The following is a 25,237-nucleotide window of genomic DNA, read 5'->3' on the forward strand; positions in this document are numbered from 1 at the left end:
TGTGTGTGTGTGTGTGTGTGTGTGTGTGTGTGTGTGTGTGTGTGTGTTAGTGAGCTAAAAGTGTGTCGGTGATGCAGTGTAGCCAACTGAAGATGGTGCTAAAAATGGAAAAGACCAGTGTGGGTTGGTGTTGGGAATTTAGAGAATGTATAGCATGTCCACGAGGTCAGGGGAGTATGTTCCGTGGGTGGGAAACTTGATGTGTGTTGTGTGGTAGAACGAGACTGGGTCTAACCAGAAAAGGTGATTTACGCTAGTATTAGAATAGGAAAGAAAATAAAGATTTGAGTTAAAAAAAAGAGAGAACAGATTGAAAAAGTGTAACTGCTGGTAAGGGCAGTGGTGTCTGTGAGGTGCGGAGCGTCTTCTGCGTTGCTGTGCTCAAGGCAGCAGTCGTTTCTGCCTGTGCCCCATGATACTCTGATCGCCTCGTGCTGTACCGGGCACTTAGTGAGAATTTCAGAATTTGTTGGAGAGATGAGTAGATGTGCAGAAGCAGAGACCAGAAATGAGCTGGAAGTTTAGATGTCATTTAAGAAGGGAGCTTGAAGAGTAAGTGCTTCTTGAGAATGATATTCTTGAAGGAGAAGGGGGACCCTATTCTTTGCCCTATCCAGTACTTTACTTAAAAGGACTCCAGATAGGCCCTCACTTAGCTCCCTGGTTTTGTGGGCATGAAGTTTATTGCCCACGCCTCCTAGGTATGAACAGAATATATTCTGTAGTTTTAATCCACATCAGTCTCTATGCTCAATTTCAGAAAAACTTTCACTACAAACTTTAATCGCCCCAGCTAGGGTGAATTTATTTTTTAGGATTGTTAACCCACATGTTGTTTCCTTCTTGGCTCATCATGATGCCCCTGGCCTTGGAGACGGCATCTCTGGGGTCATGCAGTGAGGCTGCTCCCAGTTTGGAGCTCCTGTCTGGCACTACCTGGGGGCTTCTGGGACCTGGAACCTTGTCTCCCTCCCTTTGGAAGCTCTGGCCCCTGCACAGAGGTGTTAAGGCTTATGGTGCCTGGGAAAAGGTAGATCGTTTGGCTAGGTTTTGCTCAGGAATCATGGCAGTAGAACTGGAGTTAGTTTGGGGGGCAGCTGTCCCCGGGACATCAACTTTCTTTTAGAGTTTGGGAGCCACTCAAGGTTTGTAAGCAGGAGAGGAAAAATCCAGGGGTGGTTGTGGGTTTAGTAGGGTGTGCCAGGGAAGACCTCAGCAATCCCCAAGGGGTGTGAAGGCGTGAGCCAGCCGTGCGGATGTCTGGGAGTGTTCTGGTCAAATGGAGCCGGGCAAGCAGAAGGGCCCGATGTGTCCAGAACAGTGAGGAGGCCGAGTAACTGGAAATAAGCACAAAGAGTGGCCGCACCAGCCACCTCTCCGACAGACTTTCATTTTCTGCAGCCTTTACTTCTGTGAGTGTTCGAGCTTTATTTTAACATTTTATCCATTGATATTCAGATTTCTAAATCTGTGAATTGTGTTGGGAATCTGGAACAGAGATGATAATTGGATCATCAGTTATTTATCAGTTACACAGTTGATCAGATATCTCCATGAAGGCAGGGGCTCTTTCATTCCTATTTCTAGAGAGCCTTCTACTTAGTAAGAACTTAAAATCTACTGGTGAGTTGAGTTCTGAGTACATCAACTTTTATTACTTTTTCACTTGATTTCATCCTAAACGTACATGTAAATAGGTTCAGCCTTTTTCCCATAAATTCTCTAAGATGGATGTGTTTTAACTCTGAATTAGTAAGTAAAATTGCATTTGATTGAAATTTGGATACAAATGAATATATCACATTTTTTCTTAGGTACCAACGGCCAAGGTTTCAGAGCTAAACCCTAATGCAAAAGTATGGGGGACTCCTGTGTTACACTTGGAAGCAAGTAGTGCAGCGGATGGCAGTGTGAGCGCAGCCTGGGAGGCGACGCCCGGCCGCGGCCAGGAGGGTGAGTGGGTGGGGGCGAGGGGCATCTTTCCTCTTGGCTTCGGCTTTGTTTCCTTGTAGTTCATCTTTGGGAAAGTGTTTGTTAAGATCTGTGTCATGGTTAGTGACAGTATTTAAGAGCAATGAGGTTTCTCACAGTCAAGTTAAAAAGGTCAGGTAACTGCAGGTATAAGTCTTTTGTTTTGTTTTGTTTTAAGAGAAGGCTGTTCTTCTAACCCTGCCTTTTGGGGTGAAATTCTTAATTACAGGATTGGACACCAATGGTGATGGTGACAAAAGTCATGAGAATGCTGCACTGTCAGATTTACAGGAGTCAGACCAGACAGCCATGAGCACTTTGGGTCTGGACCACTCAGAGTATGAATCACCGCCTGAAAATAGCGAGACGGGTAAAGCTGTTTTATGAATTCATTTTCATATAGAGTATGGGCTTCTTTATGTTACATTTTTAATTCTTTGTTCATTTCTTTTTTGTTTCTTCCCTTGTGGTTTGATGATTTCTTCAGTGTCATGCTTGTGTTCTTTTCTCTCTAGCTTTTGTGTATCTATTGTAGGTTTTTGATTTGTGGTTACCATGGGGTTCCTCATATATGTTAACCTATAACTATGCCTACTTGTTTTAGACTGATAGTCATTTAAGTTCAAACACATTCTAAAAGATCCTTCTTTTTTACTCCCCTCCCCCACATTTTGTTTTTGATGTCATTTTGTATATTCTTGTTTCTCCCTTAACTGTGTATTGTAGTTATAGTTGCTTTTACACTTTTACAGTTTGTATCCTTATCTACATACTGACTTATTTAAGTAATCTTCATTCCTTGCTATATGTCTGCCTTTCCTAGTGGAATTTTCCCTTTCCAATAGATTCTTAGTTCTTTTCCACTTCGAGAAGACCCTTCAACATTTCTTTTAGTGTAGGTTTAAGTATTGAATTATTTTAGTTTTTTGCTTGTCTGAGACGTTCTTTAATCTCTTCTTCAATTCCGAAGGAGGATAATCTTGCTGTATAGAGTATCCTAGGTTGCACGTTTTTCCCTTTCAGCACTTTAAGTATATCATGTCACTCCCTTCTGGCCTGCAGAGTTTCAGCAGGAAAATCAGCTGATAGCCTTATGGGGGTTCTCTTGTATGTGACTCTTTGTTTTTCTCTTGTTGTCTTTAGAATTCTCTCTGTAACCTTTACCATTTTAATTATGATATGTTGTGGTGTGGGTCCCTGGGTTCATCTTGTTTGGGACCCTCTGTGCTTCCTGTACCTGGATATCTGTTTACTTCTTCAGCTTTGGGAAGTTTCTAGCCATAATTTCATCAGATACATTTTCTACCCCCTTCTCTCTCTCTCCTCCTTCTGGAACCCCTATAATGTGATTGTTAGTATGCTTGATGTTGTCCCAGAGGTCCCTTAAACTATCCTCATTTCATTTTACTTATTTTTTTGGCTGTGTTGGGTCTTCGTTGGTGCACGCGGGCTTTCTCTAGCTGCAGCGAGCGGGGGCTACTCGTTGTTGTGGTGCTCGGGCTTCTCATTGTGGTGGCTTCTCTTGTTGCAGAGCACAAGCTCTAGGCACGCGGGCTTCAGTAGTTGTGGTGCACAGGCTTAGTTGCTCCGCAGCATGTGGGATCTTCCTGGACCAGGGCTCGAACCCGTGTCCCCAGCATTGGCAGGTGGATTCTTAACCACTGTGCCACCAAGGAAGTCCCAAACTATCCTCATTTTAAAAAATTTATTTTTCTCTTTGCTGTTCTTATTGGGTGATTTCCATTATTCTATCTTCTAGATCACTTATGTGTTCTTCTGTGTCGCCTAGTCTGCTTTCATTCCCTGTACTGTCTTTCTCATTTCAGGTATTGTGTTCTTCAGTTCCGACTGGTTCTTTTTTATATTTCCCAGTTTCTCGTTAAAATTCTCACTGTGTTCATCTGTTCCTTTCCCTAGTTCAGTTAACATTCTTATTACTAATGCTTTGAATTTTTTATCTGATAAGTTATTTATCTGTTTCATTAGGGGTTTTTACAGGGTTTTTTCCTTTTCTTTCATTTGAAACATATTCCTCTGTCTTCTCATTTTGTTTAACTTTCTCTGTCTCTATGAAATTAGATGAAACAGGTAACTATCATGGCTGGGGGGGGGTGTTGGGGGGCCCATGGTGCTGGAACAGAAGCCTTGAGGGTTGGGTTTGAGCTGGTTCCATTCCCTCTAAATGTGTGCAGACCCCCCGACCCCGCAGTGGTTCCTCCACCCTAGTGGAGAGCAGGCCAGAGCCAGAGGGGCTGGAGCGAGCTGGGGTGCACACTAGGTGGTCCCAACACGCCATCAGAGCCCCAGGCCATTTCTAGTCCAATACCTCTGTGCACACATGTACCGACAATGGCCACCCTCGCCCTGTTCAGAGGTTTGTGTGCTTTTAAAAATTCAGCTTGTTAAATCTTTCCTTAAACAATGTGCCTTTCACTGCTTCCTTTGATTCTCCTTTAAACTGACTCTTCTGTTGATGCAGAGGTGAGAGGTTCTGGTCCAGAGGCCTCACAGGGAATGTAAGACCTGAATAGTTCCTGAACGGCAAATCAGATTTAAATAGGAGAAGGGGAAAACTGACTGTAGGGCAAAACGTCGATAAAAGTACAGAGAGGGAGCGTTAATGTTGAAATTGAGAGTCAAACCCAAAAGGAGTTGGCTTTCTGTAAAAGGGATATTTAAAGCTTTTCAGAAGAAGGAAAAGAGGAAGAGAGCAGTTCTCTTTTGGGGTCCAGGTTGTGGACCAGCATAGAAATGGCTGTAGGTAATGGGACACCAATTGCTCGCCTCCGATTTTGTTTCTGCCTTGATCTAAAAGATCAAACAATTTTTAAAACCCCAACAGACCTTAGGGGTAGGCTACACTCTCATTATTGCCAGTTGGATGGGAAAGCTTGAGTGGAAAGAAATAACTCCCTGAAACTGGCTGCCAGCAGTTGAGCAGAGCAACTGCCTGTGGAGCATGTTCAGGACCCTGTGTGACTGTCTATAGAGACACGCTTGGGTTAGAGAAGGTTACATGACCGAGAAAGCCTGCCCTCCCTTTCTCACCACCAGCTGTGGTGTTATGTATGAGAGGTATGTAATAAGCACCATGTAAGTGTTTGGCATTAAATATTTGTTTATTTTCCTCTTGAAGGGGCCCCACGAAGACCTCATCCACACGATTTCTGCTTCGGTTGGCACTGACTGACCTTTGTGGTCACATGCCTGCCTGGACCCTCGCTTCCCTCCTCACTCTGCCTGGATTACACAGACCATCATTTCAATTACTTCCTTGCATCTAACTTCTTCACAGTTGCTTAGCAGATGCCTCCATCTTGTTTAAATATAATTCTCTACCTACTCTGTGTCTGTTCCTGAGCAGATAGACAGACGTGGCTGAAGAAAAAAATTATAGCAGTGTGGAATGGTCTCATTTTCCATTCATGGTCTCGGACTAGCGGGGCTGCGTGGCCCCGTGCAGCCCAGCTTCTGGACGGCTATTTCACATCTACCAACCTTGGGGTATAGAGCATTAATGAAGCATAATTGATGTACCATAAACATCACATGTTTGGAATATCCTAACCTTTCTATGAGTTTTATTTTCCTTTGTTTAAAGCACAGTATTCAGTGCATTCTAGAATTGACTTGCTGACTCTTCCCTTCCTCACTGATTTCTCTACTGAATTTGATGAGGTGTGTGTACACATGAAAAACCATGACCCAGTCAAGATAACGAAGCTACCTGTGCCCTTCCTCCTGCCCGCTCCCTGCCCCTGCCAACTGCTCGTCTGCTTCCTGTCACTGTAGATTAGTTTGGGGTTTTCTAGAATTTTATGTAAACGGAGTTTTATAGTATGTGCTCTTTTTCTCAGGCTTTTTTTACTTACTAATTTTGAGATTCATTCATGTAATAACATTTATGGGCCGTTCCTTTTTATTGCCAAATAGTATTCCAGTTCATCATATACCACTGTTTGTTTTTCTGTTCACCTGCTGATGAATATGTGGATTGTTTCCAGTTTGAGGCTCTTACAAATAAGGCTGCTATGGACATTTATAAACAAGGGTTTGTATGTACATGTTTTCATTTCTCTTGGGTAAATACATAGGAATGGAGTAGATACATCATCTATTAGGCATAGGTTTATCTTCACCCTTTGCACTCCCACCTGCAGTGGATCAGAGCTCCAGCAGCTCCACGTCCTCACCGGCACTTGATATGGTCAATCTTTTAATGTTAGCCATTCTAAAAGGTAGGCAGTGGAATCTTATTGTGGTTTTACTTTGTATTTTCCTAATGACTAACGGTGCAAAACATCTTTTCATCTGTGTATGTTTTCTTTGGTGAAGGGTCTGTTCAAGTCTTTTGCCCATGTTTTTACTGGGTTGATTTATTATTGAGTTGAGAGTTCTTTGGACACAAGTCTTTACCAGATACATAACTTGCAAATACATCCTTCCAGTCTGTGGCTTGTCTTTTTGTTCTCCTAACAATATCTTTTGAAAAGCAAAAGTTTAAAATCTTTTATATCGTCCAATTATGGATCTTGCTTTTGGTGTTTTTCCTGCGAAATCCTTATTTAATCCAAGGTTGCAAAGCTTTTCTACTATAAGTTGTATGGTTTTAAATTTTACATTTTTTAGGTCTGTGGCCCATTTTAATTTTTGTATGTGGTCTGAGGTGTGAAGCAAAGTTCTTTTTTGTTTTTTTGTCACATGTAGATATGCCACTGTTCCAGTACCATTTGTCAGAAAGACTCTCCTTTCCCCACTGCACTGCCTTTGTGCCTCTGTCAGAATCATTTGTCCCTGAGTATGCCGATTTGTCTCTGGACTGTCTCTTCTCCATCCATCTCTTGGGACAACAAAACCACGCTGTTTTGCTTAAATAATTCTTAAAAACAGGTAGTATTAGCCTTCTAGATTTTTTCTTTTTCAGAGTTATTTTGGCTATTCTAGGTCCTTTTCATTTCCATGCAAATTAGAATGAGCCAGTCAATTTCTGTAGAATGCTGAGATTTTTATTGGGATTTCATTGACTCTGTAGATCAGTTGGAGAAGATTGACATCTTGGCTAGATGTTCGTGACATGGTGTATGTCTCCACTTGTTCAGATCTTCCTTAATCTCTCTTGACTGTATTTTTCAGTTTTCAGCCTACTGGCTTTTCACATCTTTTGTCCAATTTATCCTTAAGTATCTCATATTTTTTGGTGCTATTGTAAGTCATTTTTAAAAATTCAATCTGCAACTGTTTGTTACTAGCAGATAGAAATATAATTAATTTTTATAAATTGATATCATACCCTGAAAACTTGTTAAGCACACTTATTAGTTTTAGAAACTATTTTGTAGATTCTGTTGCATGTTCTATATAGGCTATCGTGTTATCTATGAATAAATTCAGTTTTATTTCCTATCCAATTTGGTGCCTTTTATTCCTTTATCTTGCCTGGTTGCACTGATTAGATCCTTCCTTACAAAGGTGAACAGATGTGGTGAGAGCAAACATCTGACTGATCTTAGGGGGGAAAACATTGTCTTTCACCATTATGTATAATGTTAGTTGTAGTTCTGCATATATGACCTTTATCGGTTGACAGGTACCCTTCTGTTAGGATTTGCTGAGAGTTTTAAAGAGAAATGGATAAAGAGGAGTTTGTGATACTTTTTTCTTCATCTATGGCAATGACCAAATATTTTTTTTCTTTTTTAGTGTGTTAAGATGAATTACATTGATTTTTTTTTTTTATGTTTAACCAACCTTAAATTCCTGGGGTAAGCCTCACTGGGTCAGGATGTAATACATTTCTGATATATCGTTGGATTAGACTGGCCGTAATTCTTAGAATTTGTACACTTGTGTTCATGAGGAATATTGCTCTGTAGTTGTATTTTTGATGTTTTCCCTCCTATTAAATTTTTGGGAAGAGTTTATTTCTTCCTTAAATGAAGAATGAAGCCATCTGAGCCTAGAGTATTGATTGTGGGAAAGTTGTCAGCTACAGTTTGTTTTTTTATATAGGGCTACTCAGGTTTATTTCTTCTTGAGAAAGCTTTGGTTACTTATGTACTTTGTCCATTTCATCTGAATTTTCAGTTATTGCATAGAATTGCTCATAATATTCTGTTTATACTTCTAATATCTGTAGAATCTGTAGTCATGTCACATCACTCATTCCTGTTATTGGTAATTTATGTCTTTTCTCCCCTCCTCCCCCTAGCCAATCTGGGTAGAGGTTTGTCGATTATATTCATATCAAAGAACCAGTATTTGGATCATAAGTCAGATCCTATGGTCTCTACCTTTAATTTAAATGTTTAGAACATAAATGTTTACTGTGGTAATTGATATGTTTAGGTTTGAGTCTCTCACCTTGCTATTTGTTTTAGAATAGCTTTAGACTTACAGAAAAATTGAGAAGATTGAGTACAGAGAGTTCCCATAGACGCAGCATTCATTTTCTCCTGTTAACATCTTACATTCGTATGATATATTTGCCACAGTTACTGAACCAGTGTTGGTACGTTTTACCTAATGTCCTTTTTCTGTCCCAGGACACCATGTTACATTTAGTGGATATGTGTTCTTAAGGCTCCTCTTGGCTGTAACAGTTTCTCAGATTTTACTTGTTTTTGATAACCTTGATAGTTTTGAGCAGTACTGGTCATTTATTTTGTATGGTACTGGAATTCATTTGATGTTTTTCTCATCATGATGGATTTGAGGGAAGGAATACCACAGAGGTCAAGAGCAGTTTTCATCCCATCATTTTAAGGGTACATACTATCAGCATGATTTATTACGGTTGATGTTGACCGTGACCAGTTGGCTGAAGTAGGTTTGTTATTAGCTTTCTCAACTGTGAAGTTACTCTTTTTTTCCTCCCTCTTTCCATGTGGTGCTCTTTGGAAGGAAGTCACTGACTGTACCCAGCCTACACTTAAGGAATGTCCCCTTCATGAGGGCAGAGAATCTCCGTAAATAACTTGGAACTCTTATGCATAGGGATTTGTCTCTTCTCTCTCATTTATTTATTTGTTCAGCCATTGACTTGTATCAGTGTGAACTCATGGGTGTTATTGTATCCATGTGTAAAAATCATCACTTCTTTATTTGATTGCTCCGATGCTCTACCTTTGGCCATTGGAAGCTCTTCTAGTTGGCTCCTCCATCTGACCTACCCCATCAGTGAAGGGTTTGTGGTTTTGTTCTCATTCTGGCTGCTCTGGTCCTAGAATCAGCCATTTCTCCAAGGAACCTTGGTTCCTTGTACTGGAAAATGGTATTTTATAAGAAAGCAAGCTTCCATACTTATCCATGCAGTTAGCATTTCTGGTATTCTTTATTCCTGTGTGTAAATCCTGATCTCCCTCTCTTGGCCTTAAAGATACTGTGGTGCTCTCTTTTTACCTGCATTATTTCTGATAACTCTATCATCCTTAACTTTGTTCTACTGTTTAAAATCTTGCTGCTTTTAGGGCTTCCCTGGTGGCGCAGTGGTTGAGAGTCCGCCTGCCAATGCAGGGGACACAGGTTCGTGCCCTGGTCTGGGAAGATCCCACATGCCACGGAGCGGCTGGGCCCGTGAGCCATGGTCGCTGAGCCTGCGCGTCCGGAGCCTGTGCTCCGCAACGGGAGAGACCACAACAGTGAGAGGCCCGCGTACTGGAAAAAAAAAAAAAAAAAAAATCTTGCTGCTTTTAAGATTTTTCTCATTATAGTAGTTTTGAGTATATTGATTATGATGTACCTTAGTCTTAAAGGTAATCTTGTTTCTTGTGGTTGGGGTTTGTTGAGCTTCTTGATCTGTGATTTATAAATGTTTTCATCAAACTTGGAATATCTTGGCTGTAATATCTTCAAATGCTCCTCCCCCACCTTGCCATTTCTTCTCCTACATGATCTCTAGTTATACCTATATTAAGCCCCTCGAAGTGATCCTCTGTCCTTTTTAAAAAAAATCTTATTTCTCTGTTTCATTTTGGAAAGTTTCTCATATCTTCTAGTTCACTAGTCTTCTATACTATCTGATCAGTTGTTAATTTCACAAACTATATTTTTGATATCAGACATTGTAGTTTTCATCTGTACAAATTCTATTTGGGTCTTTTTTTATATTTTTCATGTTTCTACCTGACCTTTGGAGCATGTGGGGTACAGGTAGGATAACCATTACAGTGTCTTTGTCAGTTAATGTTAACATCTGTGCGGGATAGGTTTCTTTACACTCACTGTAATTTTTGGTTGGACTGGTTTTGACTTTGTTAGGTACTTAATATTTTTATATTTCTATAGATATTTTGGTTCTTGTTCCAGGATGCCACAAAGTTACTTGGAAACAAATGGATCCTTTCATACCTTGTTTTATGATTTGTTAGGCATGAGTGGAGCAGTGCTCAGTCTGGGGCTCATTATTTCCCACTTCTGAGGCCAGACCCTTCTCTCCTCTTGCCAGTGTGTTTGGGGCTCTGTGAGCATGAGGTCTTCCAGGCCAGCTGGTGGAGCAGGTACTGTGCAGCAGGATATGTGAGCTCCCTTCTTCCTTTCAAGTGTTTCTTTCCTGGCCTCAGGGAGTCCATCGTACCTGTGATGTGCATAGAACACGCGCCTGCCTCCGGGGGTTCCCCGCGCTTCTGGGCGCCCTCCCAGTGCACTCTGTCCCACGCCCTGAACTCATTGAGCCCGCTGGCTTCCATCTGCTTCCCGCTTCCTGAGCCCAGGCCCACGACCGTTGTGTGTCTTTATCGCTCAGGAGCCGATGCTCTACATCTGGAAAACTTGCTTCACCTATTGTTTATTTTTTTTAAATAAAAAAAAATACTCATTCGGGCTTCCCTGGTGGCGCAGTGGTTGGGAGTCCGCCTGCTGATGCAGGGGATGCGGGTTCGTGCCCCGGTCTGGGAGGATCCCATGTGCCGCGGAGCGGCTGGGCCTGTGGGCCATGGCCGCTGGGCCTGCGCGTCTGGAGCCTGTGCACCCCGACGGGAGAGGCCACGGCGGTGAGAGGCCCGCGTACCGCAAAAAAAAAAAAAAAAACATTCAAAACCCACCACATGCCAGATTTACTTAGGACACATCAGTGAATATGATCAATGAAAGCCTTTGCCCTACTGGTGCTTAACATCTTATCGGGCAGAGACAGACTATTCATAATACACATAATAAATAAGTTCGTGTTATATAATGTAAGGGTGATAAAACACAGTGGAAAAGACAAATCATGGTAGGGTAGGTTACAGTTTTTTCTAGCTTTATTTAGGTGTAATTGACACATAAAAATTAATTATACTTAAGGTATACAGCAACATGATGGTTTGATATCCACCACTTCACATACTTACCTTTTTTTTTTTTTTTTGGTATGCTGAGAACACAAGATCTACTCTCTTAGCAAATTTCAAGTATACAATACAGTATTATTAATTATAATCACCACGCTGTACATCAGGTCCCCAGAACTTATTCATCTTATAACTGAAAGTTTGTATCCTTGGATCAACATCTTTCCATTTTCCCACCTCCAGCCCCTGGCAGCCATGGTTCTACCCTCTGGTTCCATGTGTTCAGTTTTTTTAGATTCCACATATAAGTGACATTGTGTAGTTTTTTTGGGTTCTGTCTGACTTATTTCACTTAACATAATATTCTCCAGATTCATTCATGTTGTTTCAAATGGCAGGATTTCCTTCTTTCTTGTGGAATAATATTCCATTGTGTGTGTGTGTGTGTGTGTGTGTGTGTGTGTGTGTGTGTGTGTATACCACATTTTTTAAATCCATTCATCAGTAGACACGTAGGTTGTTTCCACGTCTTGGCTATTGTAAATAATAATCGAGTGAACATGGAGGTGCAGACATATCTTTGAGATCCTAATTTCCTTTCCTTTGTATACATGCCCAGTAGTGGGATTGCTGGATTATGTGGTAGCGAGTGCTATTTTTAATTTTATGAGGAGCCTCCACACTTTTCCATAGTGTTCCATTGGCTGCACCAATTTACATTCCTACCAGTAATACACAGGGGGTCCCTTTTCGTCACATCCTTGCCAACACTTGTTATTAGTTACCTGTTTTTGATAATAACAATTCTAACAGGTGTGAGGTGATCCTCATTGTGGTTTTTGACTTGCACATCCCTAGTGATGAGAGATATTGAACATCTTCTCACATGCCACTTGGCCATCTGTATGTCTTCTTTGGAAGAATGTCTATTTAGGTCTTTTACCCATTTTTTAATCAGAGGTTTTTTTGCTATGAGTTGTGTGAGTTCCTTATGTTTTGGATATTAACCCTTTATCAGGTACATGATTTGTAAATATTTTCTCCTGTTCAGTAGGTTGCTTTTTCATTTTGTTGATGCTTTCCTTGGCTGTACAAAAGCTTTTAAATGGAATGTAGTATCCCACTTGTTTATTTTTGATTTTCTTGCCTGTGCTTTTGGTGTCATATCCAAAAAAATTGTTGCCAAGACCGATGTTTAGGACATTTTATCCTACATGTTTTTCTGTGGTTTTACGGTTTCAGGTCTTACGTTTAAGTCTTTAATTCATTTTGAGTTGGTTTTTGTATATGATGTAAGATAAGGGTTCCATTTAATTCTTTTGCATGTGGCCATCAGCTTTCCCCACACTGTTTATTAAAGAGACTGTCCTTTTCCCCCTTAAGTATCCTTGGCAGCATTGTTGAAAATCAGTTGATCATAAATATACGGGTTTATTTCTGGGCTCTCAGTTCTGTTCCATTGGTCTATATGTCTGTTTTTATGCCAGTACCATACTTTTTTGATTACTATAGCTTTTTAAAGTAGTTTGAAATCAGGAAGTATGATGCTTCCACCTTTGTTCTTCATTCTCAAGATTGCTTTTGCTATTCAGTGTCTTTGTGTTTCCATACAAATTTTAGGATTGTTTGATGTATTTATGTGAAAAATGCCATTGGAATTTTGATAGGAATTGATTGCATTGAATCTGTAGATTGCTTTGGAAATTTTTACATGGAGATTTTCACAGTATTAATTATTCCAATCCAGGAACATGGGGTAGCTTTTCATTTGTCTTTAATTTCTTTCATCAATATCTTAAAGTTTTCAGCTTACAGATCTTTCTCCTCCTTGGTTGGATTTATTCCTAGGTATTTAATTCTTTTGGATTCAATTGTGAATGGGATTGTTTTCTTAATTTCTTTTTCGGGTAGTTTGTTGTTAGTGTATAGAAGTACAGTTGGTGGTATGTTACAAGTCACGTAGGCTTTCTTCCTTGTCCTGCATTCTTTTTTCTCTTTGTTCCTGTAACTGGCTAATTTCACGTGACCTGTCTTTGAGCTTGCTGATTCTTCCTTCTGCACAATTAGGTCTGCCCGTGCCCTGTGGTTTTCTCCTTTGTGTCACATTCTACCTGTTTACTGTTGACTTGTTTGACTGTTGATTGCCTCCCAATAAGAGCAGAGACTGCCTCATTGAGGCTGAGTAAGCAGTTCCACAGCAGTGCCCGGCATGCAGGAGATAGCTAAAGGAGAGACAGGACATATCTGTTCAATGTGAATTTAAATGGTGCTCAGGAGAGGCCTTTCTGGATGAAGGAATGAAATGAGATTGTGGTTTCAACGGCCGTTTCTGATTTTGTCTCATTTGCTCCATTGGTTTTGTTTGTTTTGTTTTGTTTTTTGCTGGTGGGGGATGGATTTTGTTAAAGCCCTTTACATAAAACACACACAAGCTCTCTGTCCTTATTTGTCATCAGTCTTTGCTTTGTCTTTGCTTTTTTGATGGTCTTTAACTTTGACTTTTAAAATACAAGTGTCTCTTGTTAGAAAGTTCTTAATGTATTATTATGCCATGCAAATCTATATAGTAGTGTGCAAAAAAGCTTTTAGTTATTTTGATTATTTCCTGTATATTTTATGTTTAGTATCTCGTGTGCTTCTAGGTTACTTGAAAATCCTTTTTGAATTGAGACAAAGCATTAAATAAGCTTATACTTATTTTGTAATAAAAAGCACCTGCTAAACTTTGCTAATAAATCTTACTCCTCAGGGTTTTTTTGGCTGCATTGGGTCTTCGCTGTTGCATGCGAGCTTTCTCTAGTTGCGGCGCATGGGGGCTACTCTTCCTTGCAGTGCACGGGCTTCTCATCGTGGTGGCTTCTCTTGTTGTGGAGCACGGGCCCTAGGTGCTTGGACTTAAGTGGTTGTGGCTCGCAGGCTCAGTAGTTGTGGCTCACGGGCTCTAGAGTTGTGGTGCATGGGCTTAGTTGCTCCGCGGCATGTGGGATCTTCCCGGACCAGGGATCGAACCCATGTCCCCTGCATTGGCAGGTGGATTCCTAACCACTGCACCACCAGGGAAGCCCTCAGGTTATTTTTTGAAACTGTGTTTTTGTTTGGGGGAGAGTGTTTTTTTTTGTTTTTTTTTTTTGCCTCTGATTGCCTTGTAAAATATCATTTTTCTTATATTCTCTATACATTATGTAGATAAATTACTATGTATATTGAAAACGTTAGAATTGCTATACTGAATCATGTGCTTGGTAAATTTAAGCCGTTTTTCCATTGCTTCTCTGTAGGAGGAAATGAATCTCAACCAGAAAGCCAGGAAGACCCCCGGGAAGTACTTAAAAAAACATTGGAATTCTGCTTGTCTAGGTGAGGATGGTAGTGTTTTTCTAGTATCTGATATCTAAGGTATTGTGCACTGCTACTATGTACAGATGTCATGCTTTACACAGAAGGAGTATCTGTTAACATCTGTGTCTGTACATCCATCTGTAGGAAGTCGAGATCCCCCCTACCCCCATCCCCTGCCCACAGACTTGGACTCTGATGGTGGAGCCATAGGTGGTCAGCCTCACAGGTTTTAGTCCTGGGTCGTGCTGTTGGTCACTCACTTTATTGCTTTTCCGTCCTCTGCTGCAGAGGGCTATTGAGGCCAGAGTTGGAGTCACAGCCCCTCTGACAAGTGTTCCAGCCTGAACTGCAAGCGCTCTGGGCACCAGCCTTTCTTGGCCTTATCACATTTTTCTTACTTTTTCATTCTCTTAGCTGCGTTTCCTTACTTTAAGAAGTTGTGTTTCGGGGCTTCCCTGGTGGCGCAGTGGTTGAGAGTCCGCCTGCCGATGCAGAGGACACGGGTTCGTGCCCCGGTCCGGGAAGATCCCACATGCCGCGGAGCGGCTGGGCCTGTGAGCCATGGCCGCTGGGCTTGCGCGTCCAGAGCCTGTGCGCCACAACAGTGAGAGGCCCGCGTACCGCAATAAATGAATGAATGAATGAATGAATAAATGAATAAATAAATATCAATGTAAAAAAAAGAAGTTGTGTTTCTATTTTTTTGTTTGTTTTTGTTTTGTTTTGTTTTGTTTTGCGGTACGCGGGCCTCTCACTGTTGTGGCCTCTCCCGTTGCGGAGCACAGGCTCCGGACGCGCAGGCTCAGCGGCCATGGCTCACGGGCCCAGCCGCTCTGCGGCATGTGGGATCCTCCTGGACTGGGGCACGAACCCGTGTACCCTACATCGGCAGGCGGACTCTCAACCACTGTGCCACCAGGGAAGCCCTGTGTTTCTATTTTTAAAAGCTACTCAAAACACTTTTTAGAGCAAAGATGAGCTATAAATACATTTTTTTAAAGATTTACCTGCTCATTAATTTTGATCATATAAAGTGCAGTACACTTTTACTTTTGCTCTCTCTGCCTCCCCAGATGTCTTTGACAAAATCGACGTAAGGTCAGAGAGATGGCAAATTGCGGGGGGTGGGGGGGGGTTGAACTCAGCTCTCACTCCAGGGCAGTACCGTACCACACTCGTGCCTCTTGTGAAGGTTGCTTTTAAAGAAGTTGTGAATTAAGACAGATTGTCTTCTTTCTCCAGGGAGAACCTTGCTAGTGACATGTACCTTATATCGCAGATGGACAGTGATCAGTACGTGCCAATCACCACGGTAGCTAACCTGGACCACATCAAGAAGCTCAGCACCGACATAGACCTGATTGTCGAAGTGCTGAGATGTAAGTAGACTGCAGCCCAGGCTGCATCGTACGTGGTCTTGACAGCATTTTTCTTGCCAGTGTGATGCTTAGCATTCACAGCCATTCGTGCTAAGGTACCCAGGCCTGGCGTCACAGATGGGCCACTGTAGGTTTTCTAGCAGGTGTGCGGTGGTATCTCATTGTAGTTTTAATTTCTGTTTCTTTAGTGCCTGATGACACTGGGCAGTCTTTTCATGTGCTGCCTTTCTGAGCTGTCTGTGCAAATGCCCCACCCCCACCACTTTTTTTTTAATTAGTTTTATTACAGGTGAGATTTAAGGAGTGTGTATTTGTGTGCAATTTGAGATGCACATATCTGTATTTGTCCTTATTGGAGATGTGATTTGCAAATACATTCTCCCAGTCTGTGGCTTCTCTTTTTGTTCTAATAATGTCTTTTGAAAAGCAGAGTTTTCAGTTTTTTTATATAGTCCAATTTATTAATTTTTTTCTTTTATGGATCTTGCTTTTGGTATTGTGCCTAAGAAATCTTTGCTTAATTCAGGATCACAAGGATTTTCTCCTAGAAGTTTTAGTTTTAGGGTTTACATTTTTAAGTCTGTGATCTGTTGTCAGCTGATTTTTGTATGTGGTATGAGCTCTCTACCCCCTTGCATGTGGATGTGCTGCTCTTCCAGCCCATTTGTTGAAAACACTCTACTTCTCCACTGCACTGCCTTTGTGCCATCGTGAGAATCATGTATCCCTGTATGTGTGGGTTTCTCTCTGGGCCGTATGTCTGTCCTCAATCTATTTTGTCTGTTTTGATGCCATTGCTGCAGTGTCTGGATGGTACTGGCTTTTATAGTACATCTTAGAGTAGTTGCAAAATCTCCAGCTTTGTTTTGGCTCTTCCAAATGCTTGGCATTTCCATGTGAATTTTAGAATCGACATTTTGGTTTTTCAGAAGGTCCTATTGGTATTTTTACTGGGATTACATTAAATCTATAAATCAGTTTGGGGAGTATTGACATTTTAACAGTATTGGGTTTTCTAATTCATGAACATAGGATATCTCTCCATTCATCTAGAAAAATCTTAAAAATTTTTCTCTTGGCAATGTTTTGCAGTTTTCATAGTGCAGGTATTTCATATCTTACCAGATTTATAACTAAGTATTTCGTATTTGGGCATAAATATTTTTATTTCAATTTCTAGGTGTTCGGTGCTAGTATGTAGGAATAAAATTTATTTTTGAATATTAATCTTGTATACTTAAACCTTTTGAAACTCACAATCCTAGTTTTTTATGGAAATTGTATCAGATTTTCTACATAGAGCTCAGCTTGAATGAAAGTGAATGAAAAGGTTACCTTCTTACACCCAGTCTGGGTGTATGTAATTTCTATTTCTTGTGTTATTGCCCTGGCTTAAGCCTCCAGTGCTGTGTTGAATAGAAGTGGGGAGAGTCAGCATCCTTGCCTTGGCCCATCTTCTAGTAAGAAAGATGCTAGACGTTGGTTTTTTTGTAGGTGAGGAGGTCTTCCTTCTATTCCTAGTTATCTGAGAATTTTTATCAGAAATGAATGTTGGATTTTGTCAAATGCTTCTGCATCTATGAGATAGTTGTGTGGGTTTTTTTTTTGTTTTTTAGTCCATTAATATGGTGAATTACATTGCTTATTTCTTTTGGTAAACCAACCTTGCATTACTGAGAAAAATCCACTTGTCGTTCATTTTGTATTCCCATCTTTATATATTGTTAGATTCAATTTGGCAAAATTTGGTAAGAATTTTTATTGTTCATGGGAGATGGTCTATAGTTTTCTTGTTTTGTAATGCCTTTGTTTAGTTTGGGTATCAAAGAACTGCTGGCTTCATAGGTTGAATTGGAAAGTACTTTCTTAAGTTCAGAAGAGTTTGTACTACAGAATTGTTATTTTTTTTCTTGACATTTGGTAGGATTCTCCAGAAACCACATGGGCCTTGAGTTTTCTTTTCTCTCATGGATCCTACTTCCCAAAAGTTAGCTTTGGTACTACGGGATGTTTCCATTTCTGATGTTGGTAATATATGTCTGTGGTGGTACACAGCTCTGAGCCCTGATTTTGATCCTGGTGTGCTATGACCTGAGTCTGCATGTGATAGAATTTCATAGAGTGACACCAAAAAACAAAACCTAACAAAAGGAGATAAGGCAAAAGCTGGTGAAACCTGAATTGGGCCTGTCCCCGTGCTGGCAGCGTTGACCCTTGTTTCGATGGTGGATTGTGGTCGTGTAAGATCCATCGTTAGGGAAGGCTGAGTGAAGGGTGCTTGACAACTTCTGTGAGTTCAAAATTAGGTCGTAAGGAGACAGGAAAGTGTCTTGTTTTGGGGACTTGTAGAAAGAGAAAGTCTCTAGCCCTGCATTGTGACCGACTTGGAGTTGTTTGAGCTATGGAGAACCTGTGTCATAGCGTTACCTCTGTTACAGCTCCCACAGGGCTCCCCAGAGCCCCTAATTGTAATGTGCAAGATTGGTCTAAAACCTTTTGATAGCTTGTGTTAAGCTATCAAGACTTTTGATAGTTTTCCCATTGTATATGGCTTTCTTTAACGTGTCTGGCGATGTAGTCTAACACGTCCCGCTAGAGTATCTACGTTAGGTCACGATGTAGTGCAAATGGTTGATTTGTTTTAATATTTGTGTATCATCCATTTCTCTTCTCTTTACAGCTTTACCTTTAGTCCAAGTGGATGAGAAGGGAGAAAAAGTAAGGCCAAATCAGAATCGTTGCATAGTAATATTACGTGAAATACCTGAATCCACCCCTGTAGAAGTAAGTCATTTCTCCTCTGAAGGAAACTTGGACTTTTTTGGGTGGGTTTTTTGTTTGTTTCTGTGGTTTTTGGAAGATGTATTTTAAAGCAGAAATACGTACAGTAACACTTTTTTCCCAAGATTTACACACTCTGATAGTTACAGTGATTCATTTGTAAGAGTGGTTCTCAAACTTTTTGGTCTCAGGACTCCATTACACATTTCACGCTGAAAAAAGTAGTGAGAGTTTATGGTAACTTCAGTATTTAGAAGTTAGAAAGAGAAAAGGTTTAAATATTTATTCATTTTAAAATAAGAATAGTAAACCACCAAGTCGAGACAGAGAACATATTTTTATGTTAAATCACTTTCCAAAACAAATTTTCACGATGAGAAGGATGCAGTGAACACCAGTGTGGCCTGTGCTTGATTTGAGCCGACGTGCCAGTATTGGTGCATTTCTGGGTTTAATTTGACTGGTTGATTTTTTCATTATAAGTCATATTTTTCTATTTCTTTGTGCGCCTTGCAAATTTTGAATGGATGCCAGGCATTTTGGATTTTATTTTATTGGGTACAGAGTGTTTTTGTACTCCTTTCTGTGCATGTTCTTGAGCTCTGTTTCGAGGCTCAGTTAAGTGACTTGGAACTGGTGGAAGCAGACTGGCCTCCCCCTGGGGCAGTGCTTCCTGAGAGCTCCACCTGATGTCCTGAGTTAGGATTGTTTTCCACTCAGGCTGGTGGAGATACTCCCCGATCCCAGAGAGCTCTAGGGGAAACCTCTCATCACCAGGTTGCTGTTTCTGCAGCTTTGGGCTGGGCCTGTGCCCACCCTCCTGGCACCACGGCCTGGAAGCCCCATATGTGAGTCAGGCACTCAAGGACCTGTCTGTACCTGTCCCTCTCAGGGATTGCTGTCCTGCATGGCCCAAGGTCCACTGTCTGAAAAATGCTATTTCATATATTTTGTTTGTAATTATTTCATATGGGAGGGTAAATGTAGCCCATCTTGGCTGGAAGCAAAAGGCCAGCTAATTTTTAGATTTCTTAAGTTACCTTTCTCTGCCTCCAAATTGTGTAGTTATTGGCTACTGGTAAAATAAAATATTTTCCTATTAATTTAGTTTCGGGTCTCTTAGGGGTCAGGAAAGCTGTCAGTGGGTTGTGAATTTTATTTCCTGTGACAATGGGATCCTAATTCTGGAAGCCACACTGAACTCCTCAGCCACCTTGAGAGAGGGCCCTGGACTTCAGTGTGCTGGGGTTGTCTTCTAGGCATCTGTCCTTAAGAGTGGGCACCGTGTTTCTTTGGTGAGGACAAACAGTGGCATAGTTGAGAATTAATTCCTAACCTCTCTGTTTCCTGTAGGAAGTAGAAGCACTATTTAAAGGAGATAACTTACCGAGATTTATAAACTGTGAATTTGCCTATAATGATAATTGGTTTATTACATTTGAAACAGAAGCAGATGCACAACAGGTAAGCTCTTCCTCCCCTTACCCCCCACCCTGTTCTGCCACAAAGGACAGAGTTTACCAGTACTTAGCAGTCAGTACATAGTGGGACTAAACATGGGCACAGAGATTACGACCACATGTGGTGTTGAGTGTGAACATAAGGTGCAGGGAAATCAGGTTGAAGAAACCTGAAAAGGTGTATGTGTAGACAGTTTTGTAGCGATCTGAAAAGCATAGACGTTATTTTCTAAGGACATGTAAGACAGGCAGCCTAGGAAAACTGGTTCTTTTCTTATCTCTGTACAGATACAGGTTTTAATATTTGGAAAAGTGTTTGGGAAGTTTGAACCTAATTCTAACTTTCCCTGGGCAGCCTTGTATTACAAGGTACTTGAAAAGGCATTGAGAAGCTCTGTGAGAGGCATGGAGTTCAGACGGCTCCCTGCCCTTGAAGGAAGCATCATATTCATGGGAAACTCTAGCCTGCGTAAAGGAATGGCAGTAGAGTGTGAGGCGTTAACACGTTTGAGGCTGCTGTGGGTTCAGAAGAGAGAAATAAGAATCTGAAAGATGGGTCTTAACTGGATGGAAGGGAAAGAAGGACTAGGAGGAGCAAGGTGATGGGAGGTGAGAAAAGGCAGGTCTGTGGGGCAGGTGCAAGCCCCCCTTACCTGCGTGGGGAATACGGCCTGAGGCTGAGTCACATGGGTCAGAGCCTTTGGAGTTATGTAGGAGAATTTGGAGCAGAATCAGGAGCTTCACAAATAATGACTTTTGAATATTGCGATCCTAATCCTTTCATTTCCTAAACTGTAATTCCAAGTTCATATTGGGGTTATTACTAGGACCTTGGTATCCATTGTTTTCCCAGGTAAGGATTCTTAGCCTATGATCTGTGAGATGCTTTTATGGTTTCTATTAACACTTACAAAATTGTATACAAATACTGTTCATAAGAATTTTTTTCCTTTTTTTCTTTTTTATTGATGTATAGTCAATTTACAATATTACATTAATGAGAATTTTGGATAGGGGCTCCATAGCTCTTATCAGGATCTTTTAAGGAATCTGGGACCCAAAAAGGTTAAGAATCACTGTGCTAGGTCCTATCCACCATATTTTAACTATATAATTGCTTATTTGAGGTGCTGAATTAATTATAGGTTCATCTTATTTATAAAATTAACACAATGGTGTTATGAATGATTTTGTCTTCAGGCTTACAAATATCTGCGAGAAGAAGTCAAAACTTTTCAAGGAAAACCAATTAAGGTAAGCAAGACCATTGGTTATACTTTATCTGCAAACCAGTGTCCTTAAGTGTTCTAAGAGAAACTTACATGTTTTCAAACAGGCACGGATAAAAGCGAAGGCAATAGCTATAAACACATTTTTGCCAAAGAATGGCTTTAGACCTCTGGACATGAGCCTCTACACACAGCAGCGCTACACCGCATCGTTTTACTTACCTCCAGTCTACAGCCCCCAGCAGCAGTTTCCTCTCTACAGCCTGATCGCCCCCCAGACATGGTCAGCGACACATAGCTATCTTGATCCGCCCTTGGTGAGTCCTGGCTTCACTGGAGCTTCTATGGCAACAACCCTGTGGCAGACACTGGGTACTTTAGAGAATAAGATCTTCCTCTAACAGGGGAAACCAGTACGGATGCCGTTTGCCATAGTAAAACAGGCCTTCAAGTTCTCTGGTGGATTTTCAGTTTAATTGAGAGATAAATATGCAACTGTGTAAATTTTTAAAAACCTTTCCAATAATGAGATCCCGATCCTTTGCCTGGTTTGCCTCCCCTCCTGTCTAGCATTTCCTTTCCTAAGCTGTGTAATCCCTAGAAAAACAAAAATGTGATTACGAGTTGTAGGCTAGCCGGGGTCCTTCTGAGCACAGAGGGGAACCCAACGGGACATGGTTTGAAGGAGAAAAGGGTGTTTAATAGGCTTCTAACAATCCAGGACAAGTGGAAGACATATAGACAGGCCTCGTTTTATTGCGCTTTGCAGGTACTCCGTTGTTTTGGTTTTCTTTTTTTTACAAATTGCACGTTTTGGCAACCCTGCATTGAGCAAGTCTTTTGGTGCCATTTTTCCAACAGTGTTTGCTCACTTTGTGCCTCTGTGTCACATTTGGTAATTCTCACAGTATTTCAAACTTTTTCATTATAATCATATTTGTCATGGTAATCTGTCATCAGTGATCTTAGACTCACTGAAGGCTCAGAGGATGATTAGCAGTTTTTAGCAATAAAGTATTTTTTCATTAAGGTGTGTACATTGTTTTTGTAAGGTATAATACTTTTGTACACTTAGACAATAGGATAGTGTAAACATAATTTTCATGCTCACTGGGAAACCAAAAAATTTGTGTGACTTGCTTTATTGCAACATTTGCTTTATTGCTGGAACTGAACCCATGGTATCTCTGAGGTCTGCCTGTACTGTCTTATAAGCTTTATTTCTCACACCAGCCCTACAGCTGGCTGGAGTGATTAATTTTTACAGATTTTGGCCTGTTTAAGGCCTGTGGTTAGACTCGATAGATGTGTAATGGATCCATCACTTTTCTCCAGCTGTGCTGCTGTAGATGTTAGCGTGATTGGCGGGCCATGTCTGGCGATTGCAGGAGTCTGATGGAGCGGGATGTGAGAATCAGGGCTGCTCTGTGGAGGGTGGGCCGTGGGGAGAGTTGTGGTCAAAGAGCAGGAACTGAGTAACCCTGAAGGTATGGCTGTGGCCAAGTCTGGGGATAGTCAGGACCACTGATGGTGAGAGGGCAGGCGTGGGGGAGGGAGCATTGGTGCACCTGGGTACCTGGTGTCTGTTTTGCACAGAATGTCAAGATGCGTGTCCAGGAAAGACACATGTCGGACAGGCGACAATTGTGTGAATCTCTGAGTATTTCTGAGCTAAAGCAGAGGCTGAAGCAGGGACTGGGAGGGGAGGTTGGTAAGGTCTGTCAGGGCCAGACCGTCCAGGCCTTGAGTGTGTCCTGAGGCATGAGGGCCGGGAGGATGGATGGGGATGAGGGACAGCCCTCAGGAGCCCAGGGCCAGTGTGGGACGAGAGCAGTGAGCACACAAGGTAGCGCTCCGTCTCTGTTGAGTGAATCCTTATGGTAAGAAAACACACTGCTGTTTTGAAATCCTCACCGCGTTCCGTGGAAGTGTACCGAGAGCCATGTAGTTAATGTATCGTGAGCAAGGAAATCTTCAAGGGGAATAGCATCCGTCAATTCTTGGTTGAATGATTCCTCCAAAGGAGTCTCACTGCTGTGCTTGTTTTTCTAATCTCTCTTAATCGTATTTGTCCCTGTCCCAAGTGGGGGCCCTCGCTTCCTGGGTGGTAGTCTGGCCGTGCAGCTGGTTCCTTTGATCTGGCTGGGCCGCGTGAGGCCCGTTGTAAAACAGACTGCGTCATTTTGAGCAGAAGTGACAAGATGAGGCCTGTTAATTCTCAGCAAGTTGTGTTAAATTACTGCGTTAGCAACCAATTTATTTTTAAACTCTTGAGCAAAATTACTTAAATACCAGGGTTTTATATGTAAAATTACAGGTATGAAATGATTTGTCTCAATTGTTCTTATCATGATTTACGATCTTCAAACTCTGGTTCTGGTGTGATAGATGTATTTCTGAATATATGGTAGTTCCTCAGAAGAGCTTTGGAGATCTTAACACAGTTTTTTGGAGGTTTTTTCTTGTTGCTTTTTAATTTATTTTTGGCTGCGTTGGGTCTTCGTTGCTGCGCGCGGGCTTTCCCTAGTTGTGGCGAGCAGGGGCTACTCTTCATTGCTGTGTGCAGGCTTCTCATTGTGGAGGCTTCTCTTGTTACTGAGCACAGGCTCTAGGTGCATGGGCTTCAGTAGTTGCAGCTCACGGGCTTAGTTGCTCCGCGGCATGTGGGATCTTCCCGGACCAGGGATCAAACCCGTGTCCCCTGCATTGGCAGGCAGATTCTTAAGCACTGTGCCACCAGGGAAGTCCCTAACACGGTTTTTTATAAAATAAATTTATTTATTTACTTATTTATTTATTAATTTTTGGCTGCATTGGGTCTTCGTTGCTGTGCTCGGGCTTTCTCTAGTTGCAGCGAGCGGGAGCTACTCTTCGTTGCAGTGCTCAGGCTTCTCATTGTGGTGGCTTCTCTTGTTGCGGAGCACAGGCTCTAGGCGTGCAAGCTTCAGTAATTGTGCCACGTGGGCTCAGTGGTTGTGGCTCTTGGGCTCTGGAGCACAGACTCAGTAGTTGTGGTACACAGGCTTAGTTGCTCTGTGGCATGTGAGATCTTCCTGGACCAGGGCTCAACCCTTTGTCCCCTGCATTGGCAGGTGGATTCTTAATGACTGCACCACCAGGGAAGTCCCCTAACACAGTTTTAACTGCGTCTTTCTCCCTCAGCATTTCCCTTTTATTGCTTTCATTTTCTTTTTCAAAATTTGGAATGATTTGTTTTGGTCTTAAGCTGTTTTTAATCATCCTATTACAGCTTTTGGTTAGCTCTAGTTAAGAGGAATTGCCGGCTTTTTGTCTTTTCCTTTTCCCCAAACAAGGAGTGGCCTATTTGTATCTCTCAATTTAGTGAAAATGTAAGGTCGGAACTGGATGGCACCAAGGAGTTAAATGCCTTTGAATCCATCAGGGAATGTTGTTTATACAGAAATTGTGTGAAACCACATGTTCAGAATCCAGAAAACAGGAGTGATCGCTCTTTTCATGATTTTTAAAAACTATTTCAACACTAAGTTCTATCTTATTTTTGTTGTGACTAGATTTTTTAGTAGTTGGCTGATATTTAAAATTCTGTACTTAATTTTTTTAATGTTTTAAGATTATATTTAGGATTGTATCTTTTAAGGGCACTGTGACCCTGTTTAATTTTCTTCTGACATATATGTCAGTGTATGTTTATGAAGTATATCCCCATAAATTGTGACTTGGGACATAATTGTTAATGACCTGAAAATATCGTGATACTCAGCAAGACTTGCATGCAGGTGAGGCTAAAAGGGCACTCTCAAAGGCTGTGATTGTGAAATAGATCCCTA

The 25,237-nt window shown here is 41.4% G+C and overlaps 1 protein-coding gene across 4 annotated transcripts in view; it reads left to right on the forward strand.

Annotated features, from left to right (window-relative positions):
* LARP4B (La ribonucleoprotein domain family member 4B) overlaps positions 1-25,237 on the forward strand; it is an 87,945-nt gene that overhangs the window by 49,922 nt on the left and 12,786 nt on the right. For all 4 annotated transcript variants that reach the window (XM_029236946.1, XM_029236945.1, XM_029236947.1 and 1 more), the window contains 8 exons: positions 1,815-1,953; positions 2,201-2,341; positions 14,519-14,597; positions 15,822-15,958; positions 18,639-18,742; positions 20,093-20,203; positions 21,400-21,453; positions 21,536-21,745. In XM_029236946.1, the coding sequence (XP_029092779.1) occupies positions 1,815-1,953; positions 2,201-2,341; positions 14,519-14,597; positions 15,822-15,958; positions 18,639-18,742; positions 20,093-20,203; positions 21,400-21,453; positions 21,536-21,745 (975 nt within the window). The remainder of the gene's footprint in view (positions 1-1,814; positions 1,954-2,200; positions 2,342-14,518; positions 14,598-15,821; positions 15,959-18,638; positions 18,743-20,092; positions 20,204-21,399; positions 21,454-21,535; positions 21,746-25,237) is intronic.

Source organism: Monodon monoceros, unplaced genomic scaffold (assembly GCF_005190385.1).
Source record: "Monodon monoceros isolate NGI ecotype Baffin Bay Population unplaced genomic scaffold, NGI_Narwhal_1 Super_Scaffold_21, whole genome shotgun sequence".
Lineage (NCBI taxonomy): Eukaryota > Metazoa > Chordata > Mammalia > Artiodactyla > Monodontidae > Monodon > Monodon monoceros.